The sequence below is a fragment of the Bidens hawaiensis genome, unplaced genomic scaffold, assembly GCF_021521415.1.
Source record: "Bidens hawaiensis isolate Kalapana, Puna unplaced genomic scaffold, B.hawaiensis_p1.1 tig00018424_1, whole genome shotgun sequence".
NCBI classification, from domain to species: domain Eukaryota; kingdom Viridiplantae; phylum Streptophyta; class Magnoliopsida; order Asterales; family Asteraceae; genus Bidens; species Bidens hawaiensis.
In genome coordinates, this window is record NW_027492782.1 from 441375 (window position 1) to 466126 (window position 24752).

The window sequence follows — 24752 nt, forward strand, 5'->3', positions numbered from 1 at the left end:
TCGGTGCAACCCGACCCATTAGCAAGTTTATAAAAATGACCCGTTTTAACCCACTGAAATGATCATGAAGAACAAATCAACCGATTTCTTGAAAAAAAAATAGCATTAGACTTGTAAATTTTATTTTATTTTTTTAAAATTTTAATACTTTCAAAAATTTCTTGCAAAATGAACATAACACTTTTCAATCTCTCTGTTTCAGTAATTATTTTTTTAAAAACGCAATTTACGGTTTTAATTTGGTTGGATCAACCATACACTAAAAAGATCATATACAATTCAAGATATCTTCAACAATACATTAATGAACTCTAAGTAGAACAGACACCAGAAAGTGACACTAAACAGTCTGATTCTCACGCCGGAGGGTGGTCACAAGGAGGAACCCCCCCCCCCTTGTCAGTGACGAGCTCCCGGTGTCTGTTTTGCAGGTTGAGAAGAATAACCATCTTTGCCGGACCTAACCCTCGTGGGAAACATCTACTTAACCCTAAGATTATCCTTAATCTGCCGGGGTCAGTTAGTGTTTCTTCATAAACATAAGTGATAAGACCATACCAATACAATGTTACATTAAACCTTTAATATTGATGGCACTGATGTCACATCATCTACATAAGTTAAAAAAAAAATAGTTAACACTTTCTTATGACAACCCCACTACATAACTAAAAAAAACAGTAATTAGCTGAGTTCCAACTTTTCCCAGCAGAATTGGAGCTATTCAATGAAAATGGCAGAACTTCATTTTTGGAGCTATTCATTAAGATGAAAATGGCAGAACTTCATTTGTTGCAGGTATCACAGGTGTCCTGAAAATTGAAATAATAATAATATATCCACCACTTAAATATTCTATATTACGGGTAGTTTTTGAAATATAATATTTAATAAATAATCGATATACAATAAACAATAAACCTATTAAACACTATTAATACACAGTCGTTGTGCAATAGTCTTTAAAACAGTTTTAAAGTAAAAGGTTATTATAAATATCAAATATTTGAAAAAAAAAAAGTAAATATTAAATTAACAAATTTTGAAGAATAAATTTTAAGAATGGTGAATATTATTTTACTACTATAAATTTGTTAACAATGGTGAGGTTTAACGTGGAAGTGACAAGTGGCAAAACTTATAGCTTTTTATTAGAGAGAATAAACAATAAACCTATTAAACACTATTAATACACAGTCGTGCAATAGTCTTTAAAACAGTTTTAAAGTAAAAGGTTATTATAAATATCAAATATTTGAAAAAAAAAAATAAGTAAATATTAAATTAACAAATTTTGAAGAATAAATTTTAAGAATGTGAATATTATTTTACTACTATAAATTTGTTAACAATGGTGAGGTTTAATGTGGGAGTGACAAGTGGCAAAAACTTGTAGCTTTTTGTAGCCTTTTATTAGAGAGTATAGATACTGACACTAAGTAATAATATCTTCAAAAAATGGGTTCCTAAACTAAGAATTAGTGTTTTCATCCAATTAGATTCAAATTCAAAACCTGCAAAAACTTATTCTAGAAAAAAGCATAAACATTGTTAATAGAATGATCACCCTTACTGAGCATTGGCCCGCATCCTCTTTCGGGCATTTTTCCTGCTCGACTTGCTTCGTTTCTTGTCTGAAGTTTCAGCCACGAGTGGTATGTACTCCAGTGATGGTTCAGCCTCCGGTTCAATTACATTAACAGTTGCAGGCGTTTCAACCGGCGGTGCTGACACTACAGGAGTACATGAGTCGTTCACCGCATCAGATGAGACCGGGGTCACAACCAAAGGTTCAGCAACAACAGGCATAATCGGTTCAATCGACACTTGTGGAACAGGTTCATCATGATGAACCGGCTCATTTGATACTTGTGTTGCAGGCGGTTGGATTACAACCGGAGCAGCTGGAGTGACTGGCGCAACCAATTGTGGAACAATCGGTGCAGGCGGTTGGATTACAAACGGAGCAGCTGGAGTGATTGGCTCAACCAATGTGGTTGGGACAACGGTGCTGGTTCCCGCTACTGGTCCCAAAACATTCGAGCCACTCGGCCCACTATTAATTTCCTGAACTTTATTCATTTCATTATACTGCTTCATCTTGCAATAAACTATGTCCGCCATGTCGGTTCCAAATTCAGAATCTGAAATTAACATAAATTACATAAGATAAAAGCACATAAAATATGTTTTACAGTTTCGCATAATACCTAAATATTGAATAACAACAGAGCGTGCGACCGATTGTTCGGCTTCTTTCTTGCTTTTGGCACTCTCTCCCAGATACGTACGGCCGTTGAAAACTAAATTAGACCTGAAAGCGGGAACCGCCTCGAGTTGGGTCGTCTCGTATACAGGTTTCTCTAAACTCTTCTTAGCTACAAATTCAGCTATAATAGACTTGCAAAAGGTTTTATCCTGAACAATAACAAATTAACAAGTGTTCAATTAATAAACAAAACTAGTAAACGGTCCGCGCGTTGCGACGGGAGCGTGATACATGTTAACTTGTGTGTCACGATGTGACGTTAATAAAACATAAAGTTACTAAAGTTTGTTCGCGCGTTACAACGTAGATAGAAATAAGGATGTATTTATGCAAAGTTAAGTTGTCGTGAAGAAAACATAAATAAATATTATATTTAGCCATTTGTTTTGGTTGCGCATTGCGTGAGGTCGCTGTTGAATAAAATTTATATTGATGTTTGTATTCGAAATTTAGAGTAGCGTTACAAGATGAAAAAATAAGTTAAAAATAAATCATATTTGACCTGGGTCAGTTTCAACGAAACTCTAACTAGGACGTAAATATAAATAGTCACGTCGCGATGGTTACACGAAAATATGTCAAATATTAAGTATATGAATAATACAAAATATGCCAAAAGTTTTGAATTAATCTTGCAAAGGAATTGAATATGACAAACATATAATGTATATATGTGTGTGCGCGCATATAATGTATATATGTGTGAACCCTCGGGTGGGCAAAAGTGAGATTGCACTAATTTGACGTTATTTTACTAATCTTGTGAAAATAACGTTAAAAAGTGGCGAAAGGTTAATCAGGCATCATGTGGTGGCGTTGATAACCAAAAGACAGGGGTACATGCACCAATCGACCGGTGTGCCGATGGTTGAGTGTTATGTGCCTTATGGCCAAGGCTTGATGCAAAACTACTATCGAGCCGGGGGTCTCACCGGAAGCAGCCTCTCTATTCCTACGGGATAGAGGTAAGGCTGTCTACATCTTACCCTCCTCGGACGCTTTGCTATTGGTGGGATATACCGAGCACGATGATGATATAATATTATAATGTATCATATAAGAAAGCAACCCTGTAGTTTGTCTGTTGTACAAAATGCAAGGCGTCGGTTTTCGCCTTTTACGTTACGGCAATGTAAGCGAGTTTAGAAACATCCATCTCGGACGCCTTACGCTGGTGAAACGTGTTGGAAGAGGTGTAGCTTACACCATCTAGCCAAACGGTGGACCTGAACCGTGGCTGATGCTCGGGTCCTTCATTTAGTGTTTGGTATATAGGGGGTGGTTTCTTCAGCTTTTGAGTGTGTTGGTTCAAAAGAGACTTGTACATGAAATCTGGCTTTGAACCTAAACAAGTGATTTTGAAATTAAAGCCCTAAACGTAATATTTCATGTTTATTAAAAAAAAAAAAGAAAAAAGATAGACCTAATATTTCATTTAGATAGATTAAGAAGCAAAAGAACTAGAGTTTGTATACCAGCAACGGAGGTGTGGTGAGGAATCTCCGGCGGCATAGCTCCGGCGGTTTGGTGATTCTGAGACAGCGGCTGCGCAGGGGAGAGGGTTTCCATTGGGGATAGATAGTCAAGTACAAAAGTACAATGTCAAGGGTAGAAGTGTAGAACTAGATTAAAGCATATTGGTTGAGTGAAGTAAAAATTTCTTTTTTTAATAGCTAATTTTTTATTCCCTGTCTTTTTGCCTTTTATGAGGGTTGAGGTGTTCACTGGGTAACTAGAGATGTTTGTAAAACTGAAATTCGAACCGAAACCGAAACCTAACTAAACTGATCCGAATATCGGATTCTGATATGGAATTTAAAGAAAAAATCGGATTGTTCGGACATACATTTAATTTGAATAAATAACATGTGTTAGTGATATTTTCTAGTTTTATATGTTTATTAGGACTATTATTTGAAGTTTGAACTTTGAATTTATGTTCAAGACTAATTTATATTTTTTGGTTTTGTATTTTTATTGTGATTTTAAACGTGCAAAAAATGTTAGGGACCAAACACTAGTAATAAATTTGTTGTTAGGCTATTTTTGGATTATTCGGATTTTATCCGAATCCGATCCGAATTGAATTCGTATAGATTTGGATCGGATAGGAATATACCTAATTCAGATAGGACCGGATTTTAGATAGGGTTGTAAAATTTTCAAATCCGGAAAATTCGAACAGGATAAACCAAATAATCTGTTATCCGATTCGATAAACACCTCTGAATACTTAGATAACAGGATCTAACACCTTTTCCGTCACACCTTTATTCTCCACCTTAAATGCGTTTTCTTTTTCTTTATTTTCCTTTATTATAGCATTTACATTTTACAATAATAATTCTTTACCCAAATTTATTTATAAAATAAGTTCTCACGTATAATTTTAAAAAAGTTATATGCTTCTTCTTAACAAAAGTATTATTAGTTTGTTAGTCAGAGCTCGAATTATTATAATATTTATGTGTTTAAGAGTGTTTTAAATATTAAGTTGATTTAAATTTGTATATAGCGTTGATGAGTTAGATTGAGAGAATGAGAATTTTTTTTTAGAATGATAACTTTCTTGTATTTAGGCTATCAGATTCTCTAAATTTAGAAAGCTCTGATATCCTACTATCACCAGACTATGTTGTGTTATTCAGGCCCCATGCTGGTTTTAGAGTTGGTTTGGGCGTTCCCCCGAGAAATCATAACGCCGGCTGCCACTTGACAACGTTATGTCGCCATAAAAGAGAACTTTCTGGCGTAACTCACGGTTGGACGAAAACCCAGGTGGGCTCGGAAACCAAAATGACAACCTTGAATAAGGCCTGGCTCAAATCCTTCATTGCCAATATCCACCCTAAGTGACGCAAGTGGGGATCGAACTTGAGTATCCACTGAAAAACCTAAGTCTTTCTATCAATAGGCCACATGCGGGGGATATTGAGAAATGAGACTTGAGAGTGGATTATGTTGCAATTTTATTGATTTACTTATCATATTTAAAACAATTTGTATGTGTTAAAAATTGATTTATCCTAAACTTATATAATAACACAAATTAATTTTCTTATTTGTTTACGTTTTTATTTTAGTTTCTATTTAGGGCTAGTACATAATCTACCATTACACTATTTCTTTATAGTAATCACTTTTAATTTAAGTTCCGTGATTTTCTCTATCCCACACATCTTCCTATATCTCTCTCTCTTATTAGGGCAGAACCCGTGTAATACATGGATTAAATGAAAAAAAGAAAATACAAGGCAAACAAATATTTATTAATTTGAAAAGAAAAGTAACAAAGTTTATAATTACAAGCTCAACCAATCAAACATAATAATAATAATAATAATAATAACAATAATAATAATTACCAACGTAAATTTGTTTCCCGTAAAGCATTGCTGAAAAACGCAAAATAAAACAAAGTCAAATTTTGTTCATAAACTAATAAAAGTTCTCTAATGTCAAACCAACCAAACTACCAATCATGAAACATAAAAAAACACAAATGTAAACTGTATTTACCGGTAAAACATGACCGGAAACCTCAAAAATAAAAGAAACACAAATATTGTTTTTAAAGTTATGACAACACATCTATTTTTCCTTTTTTGGAATTAATAGATTATTATATCCAGAAACATCACACGAAACTTGTTTTTCCTTGAATTTATTAGTTGAATTTGCAACATCATCATCATCAATATCATAGATATCTCCAAGTTTCTTCTTTAAATCGAAAGGTGGAGAACTGGTGTAGATGTCGTGCTCTAATCAAGAACAAGTATTAATTATCTTAAATACCTAAAACTAGTATGGGTAAGTAAGGTCGTCTCCTCAAAGAATCAAAGGAAAATGCAAGTTTGACTGATGACTTAAAAGATTAACTATGCGGACACGCGATGTCAAGCAGTTTAGAAATATGTTTTGAAGGCAACATGATTACTTTTAGATTTTGTAAACAATTATGAGAAACAAGTGCTCATTCTAATGTTTTAGATAGACTTTTTTACTAACTTTCGGGTTTTGAAGATTTGTTCAAGTGCTATTTTAGTGTTTTACTTTTTATTTGCTAAATAATTTTTTTATTCAATTATGTATGAGGAAATAAATAATACTTATAAATTTTAATTTCTTTTAAAATTCCATATGAGGTTTAAAATCTATTATAGTTTAACTTATCGAGTGCATTTTAAAAATCTTATAAGTTATGAATATTTATTTATTTACTACATTTATATATTTATATAAGATTTTATTTAAATAAAAAAGAAAAAAAGAAAAATGTTTAAATGAAAGCGCAAATAAATCATACACAACTCGAAAGCTAGAAAAACTAGTTAAGAAGTATGTAAATTATGAGATGATAAAGCTTTATTCACTTTTAAATTTGAATATCTAAACAATTTTTTTATAAAACAAATTTTTTATAAAATTATAAATAATAAATATTTTTAATTCTGTACACTAATACACACACATGCATGTATAATATATATATATATATATGTGTGTGTGTGTGTCTGAATAATGTTTGATTTATATAAAAAGAGAAAAAAGTGTAAAAAATGTTATAATCAAAACCCGAAGTTAGTAAAAAAAAGAAAAAAGAAAAAAAATAGTTAAAAAATAGCTATAAAACAATTTTATATTTTTAGTAAAGTAGACACTGTGTTAATTATTATTAACAAAATATATTAGGAAGGTTAAATATGAAAATTCATATTATGAAATCGTTTATGAGGTTTGATCAAAATTGTCACTTTGATTCAAAAAGAACATAAATATCCTTTACTTAACGTTTAAAATTAACTAGGCTAATGAAATGAATGCAAATTGCAAGGGTCGGAAACTTCAACAGTCCAGCTGATAAAAAAAAAGATTTTATTCTAAAGTTGTGTGACTGACCAAACATCATGGACGAAAAGATAGTTTACTCTTATTTTGGAGTTCGGCTGCTTCCATCCCAATAATAAAACCAACTTGCACAAACAAAATAGAATGAAACAGAACCACACATGAATAATCTCCTACAGAACCTTAAATGTTATACTTTAAGGTACAAGACACATAAAGACTTGTCCTAAAAAGTGTAAAAGGCTTTTTGAGTGTGTTTACTCACCTTAAAACGATATGCGCAGTTTCGCGTTTTTTCTCCCACATAATGGTGAGTTAGTGCCATTCTTTTACATATTAACTATAGGGTGTGATTTGCCGCTCTTTAATGATGTGTCGGCGTTTGATCCTTTACCTAATGCACACTGATTCTTACACTTTTAGGCAAAATCTCTCTTTTAACATAACTCCAACATGCACGCACACATGTGTATATATAACGAGAGAGAGAGAGAGAGAGAGAGAGAGAGAGTGAAAGGAGTTTTAGATAGATCACAATTTTTCACGAGATCAAACGGAACAAAAACGCAACCATATTTTGAATGTGATCAAATACTGATACAGGAATTCCTATATCAAATATAGGAGTAAATAATATATGTAAATGCTTAAAGGAATTCCTATATCTATGGGTAAATCCTTGTTCCCTTATGTTAACCATGTCAGGCAACCATGTGTTGTCATTTAAGTTAATATTTTATTAGGTAGCAAGGCTAATCTTTAGATTTTAGTTATACGTTAGGTATGAATGCTACCCCGTTATACAAAATCTTATACATACACACCTGTCATTGAGACATCAAGGTAACCCGGATGGAATTCCAATCAAAAGTGAAGTGGCACTTCCCTTATTTAACAATTGACAAGTGGCTTAATTAGGCTACACATTATCCTAAATATGAATAAAGGGGAAAAGGACGATATCTCAAATAGCATCAAAAGATGTTTTAAGAACATAACTTGCCCAAGCTTCAAAGAAGAGGCACTACCTAAGCCATGCCACATTGCAAGGTTTCTCCATCCCAATGTTGGGCACCATACTTGTTTAAGCACCAAATGTGAGACACCGCCTTTGCCATACCATACTGCTAGGTTTCTCATTCAATGTTGGGTACCAAACTTGCTTAAGTGCCAAAGGTGAGACACCACCTTTGCCTTAATTACCCTCTAGCATGCTAGACACTTTTGTAGCCTGTTTATTTACGTTTAGGCACTTGTTTAGCTCAGTTGAGACAGTTTTTATTATAAATATGTCAACTCACTTTCTATTGAATTTCATATAGCGATACATTGAGGTTCCCATGTGAATCAATGGATTATATATTGAAATTCTCTTGGTTATACTTATTTTGATTTGAGTTATTATTATCAATGTTTTAAAACCCCGAGTTTTAACTCATATCGAATTGGGCTAAAAATAATACGACTGGTTGAATGGGTAGGTTGAATAGTTTACCCTGTAATTTTATATAAATGCAACTTTAACTCAAAAAATAACCCGAAAGTATATGATTCCATAATAAAATATAATCTCTAATAAAAAAATAACAAAAAAGCACTCGATTTTCAAAAAACAATGCAAAAGTTTACTCGTGTCAATGTTAATCGTTAGGTTAAAAGTAATTTTTAAAAAAATGGCAAAATATAAAAAATCTCTTGAACTTTAAATCGATTTGTCTGTTTAAACTGGTATTTTAGAGGAAAAAAAAACAGGCGGGTTGATGTTCTATCAAACCATCCAAAAATATCGGTCTGATATCCAAAATTTGGTATTATCGGTTCAACCGGTTGGTAGGGACCAGTTTCTAAAACACTTATTATTATTATTATTATTATTATTTTAATAGTTTTATCCAACATTTCCATTTTAATAATAATGTTGACCAAGACATTAAGTAGTCAATGCATATATTTTTCTTTTTCGCGGAATAGTACCTAATTTAATTAATTTTATGGTTTCACAACTGTTTCAACTTCCAACTTTCATGTATGTTTGCTGGGAAAAAAAAGAAGAAGAATTTATAATAATATTCAAAATGACAAATTTTATGTAATTTTAGTTAAGGATTTTTAATTTAGCTGATACATTTTTAAGATGTATTTATATAATAAAAATTAAAAATTTGGGAAGTAAAGAAATTAACTTTTGCATCTAATCTTTTAACATATAAAAGAAATCGATATTCATGAATAGAAACATACGTGAACATAGATATCATTCATTCATTAAAATATGATTCAAGGGTTAAAATTAGCTTATTTGGTTTCTAAAATTAGACCGTTAAGTTTAAGAAATTACCAAAAAAATATATAAAAATCATGGTTGTAAAAGTCGCTAAGCGGACCCTAGGCGGTCGACTGAGGAGTTGGGTGTAGTCGGAGTACTCGGGGAGTACTCGGAGAATACTCGGACATGGTAAATATAATGAAAATTAATTTTTGGGTATTATATTATATGCCAAATATCAATATAAATAAGAGAAATGAAAATTAATTTTTGGGCATTATATTAGTTTACCAATATTTATAACAAAATATGTGAATATCAATATAAATAAGAGAAATACATTTTTAAATAATAAATTATTCTAAAAATTGCTAATCATTAATTAAATAAATGAATTTGTTCATCGATATTATAGAATACGAATGATGTTTTATTTTTTAAGTTAAAATCGGGACAACTTCACCGACAACATGTGATTCTAGCTGAGGTTAACCACCTTTGATTGATCCTTAGTAACTAGACGTAGTTAAAGAAGCTCCCTTCGACGAAATACATTGTAGCGAGTACTCTTTGTAAACCTACTCTTACAACATTGATAAAAATCAAACGTAATACTTTTAATCAATAGTGTACGCGAACACACTCGATTATTAACCATAGAAAAGTAGTTACGAGACACGACGCGTATAAACGCAAATATACCCCAAACCGTCACTCTACTACATCATAATAATATTATTAATATAATAACGCGTCTTCTTCTTCCATAAATATCAATCAAACCCTAATTCATAACAACTTCAACCACCAATACTCCTTCACACAATGACAGACAAATCCTCCAACGCCAACACAATCGACGTCGAGAAAGTCTTCAACAAGTTCGACGCCAACGGCGACGGCCAGATCGACATAACCGAACTCGGCTCCGTTCTCGGCGCACTCGGCTCCGCCACGCCGGAGGAAGAACTGAAGGCCGTAATGGCGGAGATTGACACCGACGGAGACGGCGTCATTGATATCCATGAGTTCGCTGAGTTTCAGCGTAGAGGATGCACCAGTGCGGATGCTGATGCGGCGGATAAGGAGTTGCGTGAAGCGTTTGATTTGTACGATCGTGATAAGAACGGGAAGATATCGGCGGCGGAGTTGCATTCGGTGTTGAAGAGTTTAGGCGAGAAGTGTTCGTTGAAGGATTGCGGTAAGATGATTCAGTCGGTTGACGTTGACGGTGACGGCTGCGTTAATTTTCAAGAGTTTAAGAAGATGATGACCAAATAAGTTTCATCATAGCAAATTTAGTACTGTAGTAATTACTAATTACACTGGTTTCTATTTCATATGCTAATTCATATATTATTAATCTATCAACATATATCATATCCTCCAGTATTTTGCTTGGTTGAATAGTTGGTTAAAAATAAAGCATCTAGAGATTTAAGTTTTAGTTGCTTTTGGTGAATTTGTTTTCTGAATTTGTTTAACTTTTAACGATGTGAATTTAATTATAAAGAATGTTGGCTCATACGAGAATCGCATAATACATTTGTACTTAATGCTTGGGTTGTGGTACGTAAGACAGTTACCTAACCGTCATATTTTTTCTCTCTTACACTGACTTTATTTGTTTTAATGCACTATGTGAAGTGAATTATGCTGTTTTCGCTATTGTATCATGATGAATGAGTTTTGAACGAGTGAAAATTATAGTTTGATTTGGCATTTTAGTTGTTAATGGAATTGATTGTACACCATCTAAATGCAGAGAAAGAGAGAGAGAGATTCGTAGGCTTTTTAGTTTTTAGTGAGTTTTGTGTAAGGAGAAGGTTGGAATCAATTCTTATAACGCGTTTTGAGTTTCTGTGGAAAGGATTGATTCATGGAGTTGGTTGGTTTTCGTTCAACTTGGCGCTATCCAAGTTGATGAGAGGGATTGGTTTTAAATGTTTTGGCGGTTTAGCTTTTATTAAATCGGTTTCTTTTTTCGGGAGTGTTTGGGATTGCTTATTTTCATCAACTTATAACTTATTTGTGACATCTGCCCGATCCGACCCGACCCAGGTACCCGTCTCTCTGACCCGATCTCTCTTTTATTATTTAATATTTATACTTATATTTTACTTTTAATAATAATATATATTTTCCTTCCCGCCTCTTTCTCTCTTTTCCTTTCCGCCGTCCCCTCCCTCTTCCTTCTCTCATTCCGCCTTCTTTTCCCTCTTGTCGCCGTCCCGCCCTTAAGCCTTGTTTCCAACTCTTTGCTTGTCCTTTGGTTCTTCCCGCCTAAGGATGTCTGCAGCTCCACGCGCCAGACTCCTTACATGGAAGCCTGCGTGAAGACATCTTGTTCCTGCGATGCGTGAAGAGAACTCTTCTCGCAGCTCGCTAAGAATGCATGTTCTTCCCGCAATGCGCTAAGAATGTATGTTCTTCCCGCAATGCGCTTAGAATTCTAGTTCACACAGCGCGCTAAGGAATTGTGATTCTTCCCGCAGCACGCTAAGGATTGTTGTGCCAGCCTTCGCGCTCGCGCACTCAGCCTTCTCGCGCTTAACCCTTGTATCTTCTGTTTATTCCAGCCTGTATGCTTTTGTGTTGTCTTATCTTCTGTGCTGTTGACCTAACCTATCTAATGTCTGAATAGTTACTTTCGGCGCAGCATGCGTACCAACCCCCATTGGTTGGTAGAAAAAGTGACTGACATTATCTTTTGAGATCTGCTTTTGCCATGCTTGACCAGTACCTTTATCTGACCCGCCCATGCCTGTTACTGTTCGCTGACAGCTTTATCTTGCCCCCTGCAGCTGCCATATCTTTTGATATCTTTTGCTATCTTTTGTTTTGTCTTGTTCTGTTTGTCTTGGAACCTTTTCTGGATTTATGTCTCCTAGGGTTTTCCTATAAATAATAATAATATTTTTCCTAACACTACACACACAAAACACTTAATCTCTCATGTTCTCTTGCTCCTTGCTCTCTCTGCCGTCTTCCTCTCTGCCTCCGTCTTCCTCCTTGTTCTTCCTACTTTTCCGGTAATATATATTATAATTTACTTATTAATTATGCTAACTTATAATCAAGACTTAAAACAAATCATTAAAACAATAATCTTATTTATAGGTTAACTTGTGCTTGTTTAAAGTTGGTTCTTGCTTTATCTTACACCGCATCGTTTATCAAGTGAGTTATCTCGTATCTAATCCCTTTTTATTTTAAATGCTTTGGGATGTTCATGTGTTCATACAAAACTTGAGTCTTAAACTGTTTATGAACTTTAGTCGCGCAGTATCCCATGTGTTGAGGACGTAGACTTGGCTGTTTATTTGTATGTGTGGATCATTAACCGTCTTGTCGGTCTATTCCGCAGTTTTCATGGTACCATTAGATGAACACGGGAGAACATTCGTTTATGATTTTCTCTTTTGTTTACACATGCACAGTTAGTCTTGTTTGTGAGCTCAATTGTGAGCACTGGCAGTCTTGTCTCTTAGAGTTGGTCCCGATCAGATTACACCCTTGTTGAAAACCAGACATACACATGTTGCGCGCAGATTTATTGTTATCTATGTATTGTATTAAACTTGATTTCTCACCAACACGCAAGTGTTTGACGTTTATTTTAACACATGTTCAGGTTTGCAGTAGCTGTTTTGGAGCTTGTGGACACGTAGGACGTTTTTACTTTTGGACCTAGAATTAAAATGTATCAGGACAAGTTAATGATGTTTGAATGTTATAATTTATAATATATTGATTTATGTTTGATTTATGTTCTTTATTTTCCCCGCTGCGCGTGCGCGATAAAATGTGTATTAATAAATATTGACACCAATAGTGTCACGAGTAATGAAACAATATGTGGCGCCCCGATGTATAATCCGCCTTTGGTCGGGGTGTTACAGATTGGTATCAGAGCTCGTTGACTTTAGGATAGGTGGTTAGACGTAACGGCCTAGAATACCTAAGAGTCCCTTCTCGCGCATGAGAGAAATCTCATGTTTGCGCGCTTATTGTTAATTACTCGTTATTTATGAATATGCTCGCACTTGCGCAGTATATGATTTTATGTTTTATTTCGCGATATTTCGATTTTGGTTGAATTTCGATTTTTATTGATTTTACTTACATATTCGTTTGTGGGATTTGAAAATCCGAAAAGTCATGGTGATACATGAATAGTTGATTTTCAATTTCCATTTACGATTATGTTCTGAGGTTGGAGACTTGAAAAGTCATGGTGATACATGAATTGTCAACCTCCAATACTCATTTTCTTGTATGTTTTATATTGAAGATTGAAAAGTCATGGTGATACATGAATCGTCAATCTCCAATACTCGTTTACTCATCATTTTAAATTGGGAATTCGGAAAGTCATGGTGATACATGAATTGTCGATTTCTGATTCGAATTTGTTACCTTTATTAAGTCTGCAATTAGGGTCATTTATTTTACTTTAACTTTTGATAGTATCTAACTCTGCGAAACCAAGCTTTATAAAGTTATACTTTGCGATAAAACCAAGATATTAACTAAAATTAAAACTTTTATAGAATGCCTCCGCTATCTCGCCGATTTCAGAGAAGAGAAGCCTCGCGCATGCGTAGACAACAACGTTCCCAGGAAATGGCCGCCGCAATAGCCCAAGCTTTGAGCCAAAACAATACCAATACCTCCAGTTATAACATCAAGTCCTTTAATGCGGGTAACCCTCCGAAGTTCACAGGTCTTGAAGGAGCCACCGTGATGCTCCAGTGGCTCGAGAAGATAGAAAACACTTTCCTTCACACCCAATGCCCCTCAGAAAGACGAACCCTATATGCTTCCAGTGTCCTGGAATCCAGAGCGCTTACATGGTGGAATGGAGTAGCTCATGCGCGTGGCGCAGAGGCTGCTTCTAGCATGACATGGGAGGAATTCAAGGAGATTCTTACGCGAGAATTCTGCCCTCCCAACGAAATTAAGCGCCTGGAGGAAGAATTCTGGAACTTGAAGCAATACAGCGGTGAAGCGCGCGAGTACGCGACGCGCTTCCACGAGCTAAACCTGCTGGTCCCTCACCTTGTTACCCCTTCCCGCCGAGCCATAGAGAAATTCCTTGGGGGTCTCCCCATGGAAATTCAAGATTCTGTATGGGCCAGAAACCCAGTTACCCTCTCTGACGCCATCGAGTTGGCCGCTGTGCTCAGCGACAACCATGTCAGAGCAGGAACCCTGTTCCTGCGGGGATCTGAGAAGACCAAACCCACCAAAACTGCCCCTGAACCCGCAGAAACCAAACCTGAACCCTCAAACCATAACCAGAAACGTAGGCGCAGACAAGCTTACGCGCTTACCAACCCGCCCATAGTCCAGCAACCCGCTTACCAGCCTCTAGCATACGCCCCTCAACCTCTGTCAGCCTACCCAACACCTCCTATAGGCCACAACTATGCCATAACCAATCCCGCACTCCCTGCCCCGCCAACTAAGAAACCTTACACAGGAAACCATCCCTTTTGCCCAACCTGTAGATTTCACCACCCAACCCAAACCCCGTGTCGACTTTGTAACCGATGTGGCCGTACTGGTCACATTGTAGAAAACTGTAGAGTCCCTCTCGCCAATCCAATTGCACCAACACCACCAGTCTACCCGCAGAACCCACAACCAACCTACCAAAACCCACGACCCAGGTCGTGCTATAACTGCGGTGATCCCAGTCATTTCCGGAACGCGTGCCCGAGACTACAAGTTCAGATTACACAAGCGAATCCGGTGAACCAGATTTCGAACCAAGTGACGCGTGGACGAGCTTTTAACATAACCGCGCACCAAGCGCAAGCGAATAATGACGTAGTTAATGGTACATTTTTACTTAACGGATTTTATGCTTCTGTACTTTTTGATACTGGCGCCGATCGAAGCTTTATCTCTCGCGCCTTCGAGCAGAGGCTTGCGCGACCGCGCAGCGATTTAAAAGAAGATTTTTCAGTTGAATTGGCTAATGGCGAAACTATTTTAATTAACTCGGTGATTAAAGATTGCACGCTTAACCTTAACGAAAACGATTTTCTAATCGACCTCATCCCCATGCCTCTTGGAAGCTTTGATGTTATTATTGGTATGGACTGGCTTTCGAAGAATCGCGCCGAAGTTATTTGCGCCAAGAAATTGATTCGCATACCTCGAGAGAATGGTGATCTTCACATCTACGGCGAAAAACCCTCCAGTGGTCTTAAGCTTATGTCTTGCGCCGAAGCCCAAAGACTCATGCGGAAGAAGTGTGTTGCATTTCTAGCCCATGTGGTTAAACCTGCTGAAGAAAAAAGGCTTCGCGATATCCCTGTCGTGCGTGATTTCCCTGAAGTTTTTCCTGATGATCTTCCTGGTATCCCTCCCGCTCGTGAAGTCGAGTTTCGTATTGATCTTGTCCCTGGTGCTTCCCCCGTGGCTAAATCTCCTTATCGTCTTGCACCCGCTGAGATGCAAGAATTGGCCAGCCAACTTCAAGAGTTGACTGCTAAAGGATTCATCCGCCCTAGCTCTTCGCCCTGGGGTGCTCCGGTGTTGTTCGTTAAAAAGAAAGATGGATCGTTTCGCATGTGTATTGATTACCGCGAGTTGAACAAACTCACCATTAAGAACCGGTATCCCTTACCGCGCATTGACGACCTCTTTGATCAACTCCAAGGTGCCTCTTGTTTCTCGAAGATTGATCTCCGCTCTGGCTATCACCAGTTGCGCATCCGCGATGAAGATGTTCCGAAGACTGCTTTTCGAACTCGTTATGGCCATTTTGAATTCTTGGTCATGTCCTTCGGTTTAACCAACGCACCCGCCGTTTTCATGGATCTTATGAATCGGGTGTGTAGGCCTTTCTTGGATAAATTCGTGATCGTGTTTATCGATGATGTTCTGGTGTATTCTAAGACCAAGGCCGAGCACGAGCAACATCTTCGGTTAGTGTTGCAGAAGCTTCGAACCGAGCAGCTCTATGCTAAGCTTTCAAAGTGTGAATTTTGGTCTGATGAAGTACAGTTTCTTGGTCATGTTGTAAACAAGATGGGTATTCATGTCGACCCATCCAAGATTGAAGCAATCAAGAACTGGATTACGCCATCCTCTCCTTCTGAGATCCGTTCTTTTCTAGGCTTAGCTGGTTATTACCGGCGCTTTATTTCGAACTTCTCGAAGATCGCTTTGCCTTTAACAGCTCTGACGCACAAAGGTAAACCGTATATTTGGGGCTCGAAGCAAGAAGAAGCCTTTCTAACGCTCAAGCATTTGTTGTGTGAAGCTCCTGTTCTTGCGCTACCTGAGGGTAATGATGATTTTGTCGTGTATTGCGATGCATCCAACCAAGGTCTCGGTTGTGTTCTTATGCAACGAGGCAAGGTTATCGCTTACGCATCAAGGCAACTTAAGGTTCATGAAAAGAATTATACAACTCACGACCTCGAGCTTGGTGCAGTTGTTTTTGCCTTGAAGATCTGGAGACACTACCTTTATGGTACTAAGTGTATCCTCTACACTGACCATAAAAGCCTTCAGCATATCTTTGATCAGAAGGAACTTAACATGAGACAACGCCGATGGAACGAACTCATCAGCGATTACGATTGTGAGATCCGGTATCATCCTGGTAAGGCTAATGTGGTAGCCGATGCGCTCAGCCGAAAACCCTGCCAGCTTAACTGTATTTTGCCGCGCACGCATCTTCACTTTGCGCCGATTCAAAGCAACCTTGAATCGCGTATTCGTGACGCGCAGCGCGCATCCATCAGTAATGGTAACCTTCGCGCCGAGTTAGCGTGTGGCGCGGAAGCACTCTTTGTCCCTAATCTGAGTGGAATTCTCTGCTATCTCAATCGCATCTGGATCCCTTGTGATGAGAATCTTCGCGCTGATATCCTGAGTGAAGCGCACAAATCTCGGTATTCTATTCATCCCGGCGCTGATAAGATGTACAAGGATTTGCGCATAACTTATTGGTGGCCCGGTATGAAGAAGGATATTGCTGTGTTCGTAGCTAGATGCCTGACTTGTTCTAAAGTGAAAGCTGAACACCAACGCCCATCTGGTTTGCTCGAACAACCAGAAATTCCTACGTGGAAATGGGAAGGTATAGCGATGGACTTTATTACCAAGTTACCTTTGACAGCAAGCAAACATGATAGCATCTGGGTAATAGTGGATCGATTGACTAAATCTGCTCACTTTCTGCCCATTCGTGAAAACTACCGTGTTGAGCATCTCGCGCAGCTTTATGTCAAGGAAATCGTCTGCCGCCATGGTACTCCTTTGAGCATCATATCCGATCGCGATGGCCGTTTTATATCTCGCTTTTGGAAATCTCTCCAATCTGCGCTAGGAACTCGCTTGGACATGAGTACGGCATATCATCCTCAGACTGACGGTCAGTCTGAGCGAACTATTCAAACTCTTGAGGATATGCTCCGATCTTGTGTTCTTGATTTTGGAGGTAATTGGGATTCACACCTGCCTTTGATCGAGTTTTCTTATAACAACAGCTATCATTCCAGTATCGGTATGGCCCCATTTGAAGCACTTTACGGTCGTAAATGCCGCTCCCCGATTTGTTGGAGCGAAGTGGGTGAAGCTCAAATCACAGGACCCGAACTTGTTCAAGAGACAACCGATAAAATCGCCAAGATCCGTGATCATTTGCTGACTGCCAGAAGCCGACAGAAGAGTTACGCAGATCGTAGGCGAAAGCCTCTCGAATTTCAAGTTGGTGATCTTGTTCTCCTCAAAGTGTCGCCTTGGAAAGGTGTTGTCCGCTTTGGGAAGAAGGGTAAGCTTGCTCCTCGTTATGTTGGTCCATTCAAGATTCTCGCGCGTGTGGGAAAAGTTGCCTACAGACTTGACCTGCCGCCCGCGCTCAGTAATGTGCATCCAACGTTCCATGTATCCAATCTCAAGAAGTGTTTAGCTGACGAGAACCTTCACATTTCACTCGATGAAGTTCAAGTTGATGAATCTATGCATTTCGTTGAGAAGCCTGTTGAGATTATGGATCGCGAGGTTAAGCAAACCAAGCGCAGTCGTATCCCTATCGTGAAAGTTCGCTGGGAGTCCAAGCGCGGAGCCGAGTTTACATGGGAAAGGGAAGATCAAATGAAGATCAAGTACCCGCACCTGTTCTCTGCGCAACCTACTTCGAGATAAATTTCGGGACGAAATTTCTTAAAGTAGGGGAGACTGTGACATCTGCCCGATCCGACCCGACCCAGGTACCCGTCTCTCTGACCCGATCTCTCTTTTATTATTTAATATTTATACTTATATTTTACTTTTAATAATAATATATATTTTCCTTCCCGCCTCTTTCTCTCTTTTCCTTTCCGCCGTCCCCTCCCTCTTCCTTCTCTCATTCCGCCTTCTTTTCCCTCTTGTCGCCGTCCCGCCCTTAAGCCTTGTTTCCAACTCTTTGCTTGTCCTTTGGTTCTTCCCGCCTAAGGATGTCTGCAGCTCCACGCGCCAGACTCCTTACATGGAAGCCTGCGTGAAGACATCTTGTTCCTGCGATGCGTGAAGAGAACTCTTCTCGCAGCGCGCTAAGAATGCATGTTCTTCCCGCAATGCGCTAAGAATGTATGTTCTTCCCGCAATGCGCTTAGAATTCTAGTTCACACAGCGCGCTAAGGAATTGTGATTCTTCCCGCAGCACGCTAAGGATTGTTGTGCCAGCCTTCGCGCTCGCGCACTCAGCCTTCTCGCGCTTAACCCTTGTATCTTCTGTTTATTCCAGCCTGTATGCTTTTGTGTTGTCTTATCTTCTGTGCTGTTGACCTAACCTATCTAATGTCTGAATAGTTACTTTCAGCGCAGCATGCGTACCAACCCCCATTGGTTGGTAGAAAAAGTGACTGACATTATCTTTTGAGATCTGCTTTTGCCATGCTTGACCAGTACCTTTATCTGACCCGCCCATGCCTGTTACTGTTCGCTGACAGCTTTATCTTGCCCCCTGCAGCTGCCATATCTTTTGATATCTTTTGCTATCTTTTGTTTTGTCTTGTTCTGTTTGTCTTGGAACCTTTTCTGGATTTATGTCTCCTAGGGTTTTCCTATAAATAATAATAATATTTTTCCTAACACTACACACACAAAACACTTAATCTCTCCTGTTCTCTTGCTCCTTGCTCTCTCTGCCGTCTTCCTCTCTGCCTCCGTCTTCCTCCTTGTTCTTCCTACTTTTCCGGTAATATATATTATAATTTACTTATTAATTATGCTAACTTATAATCAAGACTTAAAACAAATCATTAAAACAATAATCTTATTTATAGGTTAACTTGTGCTTGTTTAAAGTTGGTTCTTGCTTTATCTTACACCGCATCGTTTATCAAGTGAGTTATCTCGTATCTAATCCCTTTTTATTTTAAATGCTTTGGGATGTTCATGTGTTCATACAAAACTTGAGTCTTAAACTGTTTATGAACTTTAGTCGCGCAGTATCCCATGTGTTGAGGACGTAGACTTGGCTGTTTATTTGTATGTGTGGATCATTAACCGTCTTGTCGGTCTATTCCGCAGTTTTCATGGTACCATTAGATGAACACGGGAGAACATTCGTTTATGATTTTCTCTTTTGTTTACACATGCACAGTTAGTCTTGTTTGTGAGCTCAATTGTGAGCACTGGCAGTCTTGTCTCTTAGAGTTGGTCCCGATCAGATTACACCCTTGTTGAAAACCAGACATACACATGTTGCGCGCAGATTTATTGTTATCTATGTATTGTATTAAACTTGATTTCTCACCAACACGCAAGTGTTTGACGTTTATTTTAACACATGTTCAGGTTTGCAGTAGCTGTTTTGGAGCTTGTGGACACGTAGGACGTTTTTACTTTTGGACCTAGAATTAAAATGTATCAGGACAAGTTAATGATGTTTGAATGTTATAATTTATAATATATTGATTTATGTTTGATTTATGTTCTTTATTTTCCCCGCTGCGCGTGCGCGATAAAATGTGTATTAATAAATATTGACACCAATAGTGTCACGAGTAATGAAACAATATGTGGCGCCCCGATGTATAATCCGCCTTTGGTCGGGGTGTTACATTATTAACTTTTTGAAAAGTAATAAGGTGTTTGGGATTGCTTATATCGTGAGAGGAAAAGTTCCATAAGTTACACTTTTGTAACTTATTAACTTAATGAAAAGTTACAAAGAGGCAAAATAAGGAATCCCAAACACCCCCTTCGTCTTAAATTATCTGTGAAAACGGTTTATGCGTTAAATTAAGTTTAGACCTTTCAATTAAATCAAATGAATTTAATTTTTGCAAAAACAAGTTGTAGTGAAATAAATAACATAAATCAAACTAGGGTATGGACCAACAAGATTTTAATGCACGCTTCAATTAAAACAAATTTTAAGTCTACTAGTTTTGGTAGCGTATAGCTACTGAAGCAGTGGTATTGTCGGAGATAACCAATAAGGTTAAGAAAGATGATGCATTTTGTGCTTCTTTTTTTTTTATATATAGAATTAAGCACTTATGCAGCTTGTAGATTTGAAGATTTAAGAATAGACAAAATATGGAGAGATACTTTACTTTCCATGCCTATATATATTCCGGTCTCCTTTTGTTTAAGAGAAGGTGAGTTGTTCATTTTATAGCCACACAATTGCTAAAAGCGATATGCACTTCGGCTTTTGTAGTTGCTATGAATAAAGAAAAAGTTGGTTGAACGTACATTGATAGATTGACTAAACAACACATCAACCCCCTAAGCAATAAGCTCATCGATTTACTGTTCAACACTTCAACATTGCATAAGCAACAAAACATTTGATTGATTAGCAACTTTCATTAGTTAAAAAATATTACAGGTCATAGCAAAATGCCGTTTACACAAATTTAAAGATTTTGTTCTGGCATTCGAAGCGAGTATACGTAAGTTTGCACATCCAATATGAAATGATTCAAAATTCGTCGATGAACATGATATGAACTTTTAAGTATGAAACCATAATCCACCATTAGATCCGTTACTGGATAGTTTAATCAATAAATTCATCCTACTAAATGTACCCCTATCTTTTTTCATGACACTGCTCAATAATATAACACATAATATAGAATTGGGCCGGTTCATTTTTGGGCTGGCCATACCTAAAATAACAGTAAATTGTTCTAAAAGGCTGGCCCATATTAATTTTAACAATTTGCTAACGTAGATTCGTAGCCGGTTTAATATAAACGGAAGCCATACATTCTACATATTTTGTAATAAAGTAGCATAATAGATAAAAATGTAAAAATAGATTTTTTGTTCAAATATATAATTAAACTCAACCTGCTAAGTTACGCGTAGTCTTGTTCATCTTTCTATAAAGTTACGGTACATAGAATAAACTTTACTTTGACCTTGATATGATTGTAGTCTGTAGAGCATGACTTTACATACTAGTTTGGTTCACTTGTTCCGCAATTTTATATGTTGATCTTTATTATATTATTATATTATCGCTGATGCCCTATACCGAAATCATGCATGCGGTTACATGTGATACCTTGGTCGAGAAACTCACATTTGCACATTCCATATCTCATGACCAAGTAAATAAAGGTTTAAGCCATTTAATTTAGACACTAAGTGTACCTAGTTACATTGACATTGACTTTGGTTTTGATTAGGCTCCGATAGCATAACAAGCCACCTATACGGATTCCATTGGCACATCATGGTGGTATGGTACCAAATGGCATTTGTGGTAGTGTGTTATGACCATAACGTTTCTCTATATGTGCTATTGTTGTCAGAATATGTATATATTGTGTTTAAACTAAGAACCAAAACCGTGACAAAGTCCTAAACTATTAGGACTAAAGCTATAAATTCGAACATACATAGAAAAACGATTATTGCAATTTTGTCTAATTGTAATACCATATTTCTAACTTATGACGACTGTCTTCTTGTAAAATGGACAAATTTATGTAGTTATAATCAAAGTTATTACTATATGAAAGTCAATATTGGTCCTACAAATATAAAATGATGTTATAACTTTTGAAAGCATCGTGAATACTATTAGCTTCTGTTGTTATTTTACAAGAACGTTGATTTACGAAAACTTATATGCCCACCGCTATCTGACCACCACCATCGCAGCCACTTGACCACAACCACCGTCGCCGCCACCACTGTCCCATTGCTTTTTTTAATGTTATTTTGGAATTTTCTTTATTTTGGCGTGCGGGTATTTTTGCCATCTGTATTTTATTGGTATGCAAGTTTTTTTGTCCCTTACCTAACAATATAAAATAATGATTTTTAAAACATTTCCATAGGTTAACCAAACAAGACAATTAATGGTAACGATCAATTTCATTTTTTTATCTATCGCGTTCCCTCATTAATTCTATCCTATATTCGTTCCATTACCTCATAACAAAATACCATAATATTTTATCACTTTATGCACAAACACAAATGACCACCAAATAAAAAAAATCCTTGAAAAATGCTAGGCATATAGTAACACCTATATTAAACTATACGAGACGTTTATGTTTCCCCCTAGATTGAGCTACACACTCGAGTCCAATAATATGTATGCATGTTTTGCTCATTAGTTGTGATGCTTTCAATTCTCTCTTTTTTATAAAAAAAGAAAGCCATTGAATATCCGACCTCTCCACTTTACTTTCATCTTTAATTCTCATATATATTGAATACGCACTACGTGTTATCTATGAAACTTATGATATATGTGTATATATTATTGACTTGATCCTTAGAGGTTATTCTTTTGGATTCGATAATAATTCTCTACTTGTAGCTTCAGCTCAACCATAAATGCGAGAAACTTTGTTTCGTGACACAAGGGGCATGCGGACTTTTTGGATAAGCTCTATAAATGCAAATGTATAGAAAGGTCACTTTCAACGTTTTTTTTTTAATTTTTCTTCCAAACTCTGCTGGTGTAAATTATCTTTCCTTTATAAAAATCGTATTAAACAAAAATATTAAATATTATGACCAATAAATTTTGTAGAAAAGTCAAATGGTGTCGTTATCCATCCAGCCGGCTTTAGCCATTTTCAGTTAATGGATGATGTTACACGGACAACTTTTTTTCTTTTCTCTTTTCTTTTTTTTCTTGTGAATTCTTGGTCCATATATTTTCCCTCTATCCTCATATTATAAAATTTATCAATGAAATCATCGTTTTCCCATGTTGTGACAAATCTAGACGAAAATCTTACGGGTAAGGTTTAAAATTTTTTTTTTTACCTTATTTCATACAATGTAAATGAATATTTTTTACCGTAGTTTATACAATAAACGAATTATTTTTACTGTATTTCATATAATAATTTTTTTTTTGAATTTGGTGTTGGATCGATATCAACATTTTCTTGGAATTTTGTTAAAGATTGCTATTAAGACTTTGTCGTTTCATCTTTCAAAGAAACAAAATTTAAACCATAAATTCATAATCACTTTCGGTTTACACATAAACCCTAAATCCCTAATCAATTCCAATTTACATTAATCAAATATCCAATAAACCATAATCAGTCATTCAAATATTCAATTTTTGATAAGCAACTCCAAATTAACAATTTATGTAAACAAATTAAATAATTATAATTTTAGATAAAAGTAGAAGAATACCTAAATTGAACAAGTAGAAGTCGAACCGTGGATGAGGGATTTAGAGATCATCGGTCGTCGGCTACTCGGTTGCAGCGTGGAAGTCCGGTGACCGGAGGAGGGTAGCAGGGGACGGGATTTCATGGGGTGGACGATGGCTGAATGAAACTTTGTTTTGTTGAATATTGATGTCCGGCTTAAACCAAGCGTCCATGCATAAGGTTACAATGAACAATGGTTTTACTTGGTTTGGGCTTTAATTTGGATGGCCTTTAAACTTTAGTTCGGCTTTAATTTGTTTTAACTTCTAATTTGGTTGCGCTTTAAACAAAGATGGGTAATGTTATATTTTTTCAGGGGTAGCGAAATACGAAAACCATCAAAAAGTAAAAAGAATTACACTACCGACAAAAGGTTGAGCAGTAATGGATGCTACCCCTGGTTACTAGCTGCATCCGCCCCTGTTCCTTTGCGCTACTATACCAACATATCAGTGTCATTTACCGGTATACTGTCCTATATATACGTTTGTATACCTCATCATATACATATTTTATACCCTCGTAATGTCGTATAAATATGTTATGCACTCAAACAAATCAAATCAAATCATTCCTATCATATCAATATGTCTTTAGCTTACTAGAGACATTGACTTGTTTTTTTAGCTCCGTGGAAAGAAAACCCTTTTCGTTAGGATCCTCTCAAATAGAAATAGAAAACGAAATAACTAGAAAAGTT

At 36.7% G+C, this 24752-nt stretch overlaps 3 protein-coding genes across 3 annotated transcripts; 1 reads left to right on the forward strand and 2 right to left on the reverse strand.

Moving 5' to 3' along the window:
• Nucleotides 1-671: 671 nt before the first annotated feature.
• Nucleotides 672-2456, reverse strand: LOC143556006 (uncharacterized). The gene is made up of 3 exons (XM_077045445.1): nt 2211-2456; nt 1574-2144; nt 672-812 (listed from the first exon to the last, which is right to left on the reverse strand). The coding sequence occupies exons 2-3, from the start codon at nt 2122-2124 to the stop codon at nt 764-766; spliced, it is 600 nt and encodes a 199-aa protein (XP_076901560.1). The 5' UTR covers nt 2125-2144; nt 2211-2456; the 3' UTR covers nt 672-763.
• Nucleotides 2161-3838, reverse strand: LOC143556018 (double-stranded RNA-binding protein 4-like). The gene is made up of 3 exons (XM_077045455.1): nt 3745-3838; nt 3396-3613; nt 2161-2418 (listed from the first exon to the last, which is right to left on the reverse strand). Exons 1-3 carry the CDS (start codon nt 3836-3838, stop codon nt 2161-2163), a joined length of 570 nt encoding a protein of 189 aa, XP_076901570.1.
• A 6373-nt stretch (nt 3839-10211) lies between these two features.
• Nucleotides 10212-10667, forward strand: LOC143556020 (putative calcium-binding protein CML23). Its single transcript, XM_077045456.1, has one exon. It carries the CDS (start codon nt 10212-10214, stop codon nt 10665-10667), a length of 456 nt encoding a protein of 151 aa, XP_076901571.1.
• The last annotated feature ends 14085 nt before the right edge of the window (nt 10668-24752 follow it).